The sequence below is a fragment of the Labeo rohita genome, chromosome 1 (assembly GCF_022985175.1).
Source record: "Labeo rohita strain BAU-BD-2019 chromosome 1, IGBB_LRoh.1.0, whole genome shotgun sequence".
Classification (NCBI taxonomy): domain Eukaryota; kingdom Metazoa; phylum Chordata; class Actinopteri; order Cypriniformes; family Cyprinidae; genus Labeo; species Labeo rohita.
Genome location: NC_066869.1, coordinates 45,440,315 through 45,446,314, shown reverse-complemented (window position 1 = coordinate 45,446,314; position 6,000 = coordinate 45,440,315). Strand labels below are relative to the sequence as shown.

The 6,000-nt window shown below is 34.4% G+C and overlaps 1 protein-coding gene across 1 annotated transcript in view; it reads left to right on the top strand.

The window, feature by feature from the left end:
• Positions 1 to 728: 728 nt before the first annotated feature.
• The window catches only part of atic (5-aminoimidazole-4-carboxamide ribonucleotide formyltransferase/IMP cyclohydrolase), a 9,543-nt gene continuing 4,271 nt past the window's right edge, over positions 729 to 6,000 (top strand). The window contains exons 1-10 of the mRNA XM_051111046.1: positions 729 to 844; positions 1,421 to 1,547; positions 1,640 to 1,783; positions 2,220 to 2,308; positions 3,518 to 3,669; positions 4,671 to 4,827; positions 4,920 to 5,045; positions 5,151 to 5,258; positions 5,403 to 5,488; positions 5,603 to 5,692. Of these exons, the coding sequence (XP_050967003.1) occupies positions 829 to 844; positions 1,421 to 1,547; positions 1,640 to 1,783; positions 2,220 to 2,308; positions 3,518 to 3,669; positions 4,671 to 4,827; positions 4,920 to 5,045; positions 5,151 to 5,258; positions 5,403 to 5,488; positions 5,603 to 5,692 (1,095 nt within the window). The 5' untranslated portion in view covers positions 729 to 828. The remainder of the gene's footprint in view (positions 845 to 1,420; positions 1,548 to 1,639; positions 1,784 to 2,219; positions 2,309 to 3,517; positions 3,670 to 4,670; positions 4,828 to 4,919; positions 5,046 to 5,150; positions 5,259 to 5,402; positions 5,489 to 5,602; positions 5,693 to 6,000) is intronic.

Below are 6,000 nucleotides of genomic sequence, written 5' to 3'. Positions count from 1 at the left end.
GCTTTTTTTTCTGCTGCATTGAAATAGGTGTGGCTAAAATGTTCAAATAGCTTTTGTCTTCAGTTTTTTATTGTTTGCCATTTTGAATTTAGTGAAATGCTTTTTATTTACAAATGTGCTTGTTTTATGTTTATTTTACATAATGGCTTTTTATATTTTGTTATCAGAAGTTTTGCATTCAGATGGCCTGTTTGGTGTCATTACATGTTACTGTAAAAACGCTGGATGTTCTGGGATTTTTGGCTCCATTTATTGAGATGAAATCATCATGTCAGTTTCTCTAAACTGTTCATGCTCTGCTGGATCTCAAGAGGACATTCACTTGAAAGGAGGAGGACAAAACAAGGAGCCTGAATGCTTACAAATGCATGAAAACGCAAGTTGTGCTAGAGGCGCCATCTATTGGTGTGTTTAGGTAAACGTCAACTTTGTCAATTCACTCAGTTATTCCAACTATAATTTTTAATTCAGTTTCAACTTTAATACTTTTTTCATGCCTTGCATCATTCACTTTACGTCCCGTTCTTTTTCGTTTCTGTTTTTGTGTTTGATTGCATTGGTTACCTGTATATTTATAAGTTTGCTAATGCATTAGGCTATCATATAGATTACATGCATTATTTATGATAATGTTTCTGTAAAAAATAAAGTTAAATATAACACTTCCTTCTGTAACGGAAAAGTGGGAGTGTCGTTTGATGTAAAAACTACATTTCCCATCATGCATCTACACGGATAAAAGTATTGCATCCACGTGTTTGATTAACATCGCGTGGTGCAAGACACACTACAGCACAAATCCCAGATTTACACTACTTTACTTGCAGCATGGCATCCGAAATAGGTAATCTTGTGTCTTTTTCACCTTGTGCATACAAATCAAATAACTTACTTTGTGTTGTTTGTTTTTGTTGAGTGTTGTAGCGCGCAATGAATTGACATTAACAAAACTTTATAGACAATATGTTGTTTAGAAAAGCGTTTGTATTTGATTTGTAAGTCAGAAAGCTGATTCAGTGTCATTAGTGAACAATACTAAAAACACTGTGGTGCTACTACGCCTTTTGATACTACCGTGGTGATAATAGCTACTGTATGCCGTAGTATTTGAATGCAATGCAATGCAATGCAATGCAGTGCAACGTATTTGCCTATTTTGCAGTGCCATAATGTCAAAATACTAATGTATTGCTGTGAGTATCATAGAGTTTACTGTTCGAAATGGTGCTGCAACAGTATTTAATGAAGTACCATGGTATTAACATACTGATTCTGTGGTTGTTTTATTTTTTGAAGATTTGTGCAGAAGTGATGCATCATGTCCAGTTGAAGTAGCTGAAGTATCCTACTGCAGTTGTTAAAATGTTAGATGCATTTTATGATTCTCTAATTGATATGACTAATTAATTATGTCTTTCAGCATTGCTGAGTGTTTCGGATAAAACCGGACTGGTGGAGTTTGCCAGGCGACTGGTATCAGTGGGTCTGTCGTTAGTGGCATCAGGCGGGACGGCCAAATCTCTCAGAGATGCTGGACTCACTGTCAGGTCACACAGCTTTTACTGCATGTCATTTACCTTTATTTATAGTTGCTGTGGTTTAATACTAAAGCAGTACTAAATCTTATATTTTCATACAGGGATGTATCTGATCTCACTGGATTCCCTGAAATGCTTGGTGGAAGAGTCAAGACCCTTCACCCTGCTGTCCACGGTGGCCTTTTGGCCAGACAAACTCCCTCTGATAAGGCTGATATGGAAAAGCTAGGGTTTAGTCTTGTCAGGTAATACTGTCCACTAAGCAAATCTATGTTACAGTGGTAATACCGTGCTACTTGTTTTAGAGTTCTGCTTTAATGATGTTATTTCATGAATGGTCGTCATGTGACGCTAGTACAGATATAATCAGGTTTAGTGGTGCTGACATGCTCTCCATTGGATTTTTTTGTTAGAAGTCGAGACTCAGCATTGGTAATCTAATCAGTGATAATTCAAATAGTGCCGCTGTGGTGTGACCAAAATTCTTGATCTGACTTACTGGCTCTCAGCAATTTAGAGAGAAGTTTGATGCTGACATATGATCTCTGTTAACTGTGTGTTAGTTAAGATGCACTCATGTCATGCTAGACTTGTAGTCTACATATTGTTAATTGTAACTTGTACAAGTAGTACTTAATACTTATGTGAACTTGTGGTGTTGTTGTTGTTTTTTCTTTTAAGAGTGGCCGTGTGCAACCTTTACCCATTTGTGAAGACTGTTGCATCCCCTAATGTGACTGTGGAAGACGCTGTTGAGCAGATTGACATCGGTCAGTACACTGTTAATGGTTCACAAGGTTTTGATTATAGTGTTTAGAATTGATTAAAATTGATTCCTTATTCATTATTTGCCTTTTTGATGAATTTCTATTTAAAAAAAAAAAAAAAAAAAACTTTCAAATTTGCTTTAGAGTAAAGATTATAAGTGTAATTGTAAACCAAAATGAAATTATGTATTCAAACTTAATAGTTTGAAGTCTTATTAGACTTCCAAAGCCAGTGCTGCACAAGTCCGGGTTATATTTTTTTTGTTAAAATCAAAGCAAAATATAGTTTGCACAAAGACAATATGCCTGTTTTCATAATAATTAACCACTTTCCCCCCACCGCAAATTAATCTATATTATTACCATTATTAAATATTTGCATATCATGTAGATTACTTTTTACATGCAAAACATTTGTACTGAGTATATGTCAGTCTATGGCAGTGTTATTTCAGTATAATTAATATTTGTCAGTTGTCTGGCAAATAGCAGGCAGAATTTATAAAAATGTTTTTTTTTAAATGTATTTAATGTATTGCCATGTATTTAAATTCTGTATAATTTTTCTATACTTAGTAAAATTAAAGCTTAAGAACATTTTAATTTTTAATTTTAATCAAATATGTATAATCAGTATAATTATTATATGTTAAAAATGTTGTATTGTTGTAATTACATCCCAGAAATGCCTCTTTGATATATGGTTGGAAGAAACATGCTGATTTATAAAACCTCTCAAACTCAATTAAATATGTATGTTAAAAATAATTGTTACTTTTAACTGCACAAATAGTTTTTACCCTATGTAAAATTTTATTTAGCTTTAATTTTTATTTCAGTTAAACTTTAATTTAGTTTCCAAGGCAACATTTGTAATTTTCATTTCAGTTTTTCATTTAATATTTATATTTTATTCAAGTCTTATTTTATTTAACAAACAATTTGATAGTTTTAGTTAAAGCCAATGACACTGGTCAGTTTTAGTTTTTGTTTTGTATTATATTTTTTATTCTTATATTATTATAGTTATAATTTCCCAAATAAGTTTGGGAAAACATGCATACTGCATAATGCAAAATGTATTTAATTTATTTTATTTTATTTTTTTAAATAAAATAATGAAGAATAACAACAACAAAAAATGTTTTGGGTTAAAATGTTACCAGATATTATGTTCTAAAATTTCACCATTAATTCCACAATCATATTTAGGGGGAGTTACACTTCTTCGAGCGGCAGCTAAGAATCACGCCAGAGTCACCATAGTCTGTGATCCGTCTGACTATGATGTTGTTGCAAAGGAAATGGAATCCTCAGACAACCATGATACCACAATGGAAACACGCAAAACTCTTGCGCTCAAGGTAACATGACAATCCTGAAAATATGAAGACGTTTGATTAAGCTCTGACGACCCACTGACCTTTGTGCACATCCAAAACCTCATCTGATACGATGTGCACCCTCAGAACTCTGAAGGAGCATTTTCACCACTAATAAATTTAACGTTCAGGTTAATGGTTTTATTAAAAGAACAGATTCATTTTAATGTAATGCTGAACTATATTATGGCCCTATTCACATGAGATGGCATAAATGTTATATATAAAATATACTACGTTATATTTCTAAATGAATTAGACTCTTTTTAGATGCAAAGCAGATACATGGCTGCATTGCTGAATAGCTAGTGTTCTGAAATTTGTGGTAAATCATGTTCAGACATGCACAAAGATTTGCTGTTAGCATTGAGCAACAGGCTTACTCATTTCCACCTTATGCTTTCAGCCCAGTTACCTGAAATAAACAGTCAACATGGCCTAATAGTCATATTTAACAATATAAAAACATGGAGTCAATTAAAAATAATTTGTTACCTCACTGCCTTAATTTTAAGTTCAGTCAACCCAAAAAAGTGTTGTCAACTTGAAATGTTAACATGTACTAAGTGACAACTTGGATATTTGAGTGGATTCAACTTAATTTTAAGGCAGCTGGGTAACAAATGCAGCTTTTAAGTTTAACAAACTAAATTTTTTAGTTTAGCCAATTCAAATATCTAAATTGTCACTTAGTACAACTGGACGTAAAATTTTAAGGCGGCAGAGTAACATGATTTTAAGTTTACTCAACAAATTATTATTTTTTGTTGTTGTTTTTTTTAACATAGCCGTTTTTGGTCCCATAGTTTAAATAGCAAAGGGCACTTTTGTCACTTGGTGTTGTGTGTGTTTTTTTTTTTTTTTGTTTTTTTTTTTTGGCCTGGTTAAGTTCTGACCCGTTGATAACCCTTAAAATAAACAGTGCATTTTTGAGAATGTGACTTGTTAACTTGGAATGTGTTTGTGTATTTGTAATATCTCAGGCCTTCACACACACCGCTCAGTACGACGAGGCCATTTCTGATTACTTCAGACGTGAATACAGTCGAGGAGTTTCCCAGCTGCCCCTGCGGTACGGCATGAACCCCCATCAAGCACCTGCTCAGCTCTACACTTTGCGCCCAGTTCTTCCGCTTACCGGTATATGGGATGATATATGCTCCTACCAGATCATTATTCAACCACAAAACATAGAATATTAATATTTCTCTACATTTCTTACTCTGTCCCAGTGCTGAATGGATCTCCAGGCTTCATTAACCTGTGCGATACTCTGAACGCCTGGCAACTGGTGAGAGAGTTGAAGAAAACTCTTGGGTTGCCAGCTGCCACTTCATTTAAACATGTCAGCCCTGCAGGTATGCATGCAAACTTGCTTCCCAGATGCCATTAAAGCTCACATCTTTCAGAAAAGAGCTTAGACTTTTTAAGACAAACATTTGAGATAAGTTTTTACCTTTTAGGAGCTGCAGTTGGTGTCCCATTGAGTGAAGATGAGGCCAAGGTTTGTATGGTGAATGATATGCTTCAGGATCTCACCCCTCTTGCCACTGCATACGCCAGAGCCAGAGGTAAAACGTCTCTCAATGCATCTTCATTTTTTAACTTTGGTAGGAAGAAGAATGAATCATCCGCCATTAATCTCACAAGGTGGATGTGTAGTTTAGTATGTTTAAGCCTAAAAAGTGTGGAAAAATCTGAAAAATGTCTTGTAGGTTCTGACAGGATGTCCTCCTTTGGAGACTTCATTGCTTTGTCTGACATCTGTGACGTCCCTACTGCCAAGATCATCTCCAGAGAGGTGTGTGATAACTTTTTGAATCACATCTAAGACTTCATATTAGCTCCTTATTTAACAAATGCTTTTCTTTGTACATTTGATACAAAACTAAAAGTATATCGCCCAATGTTTTAGGTGTCAGATGGTATCGTTGCTCCTGGTTATGATGAGGAAGCATTGCGAATTCTCTCCAAAAAGAAGAATGGAAACTATTGCGTCCTTCGGGTAAACTAGGCTTGTTTATTGATTAAAGAGACGGAGGAATTATTACTAGACTAAGTTTGCGCCACCATTTCACACTGCATTTTATTTTTGATCAATATACAGATTTGTGACCCTGGACCACAAAACCAGTTATAAGGGTCAATTTTTTTTGCATTTTTTGCAAAGCTGAATAAATAAGCTTCCCATTGATGTATGATTTGTTAGGTTAGGCCAAGATTTGAAAGCCTGGAAGTTGTCAAATTGAAGTTCTTAGCAATGCATATTACTAATCAAAAATGAAGTCTTGATATATTTGCACTGCATTTATT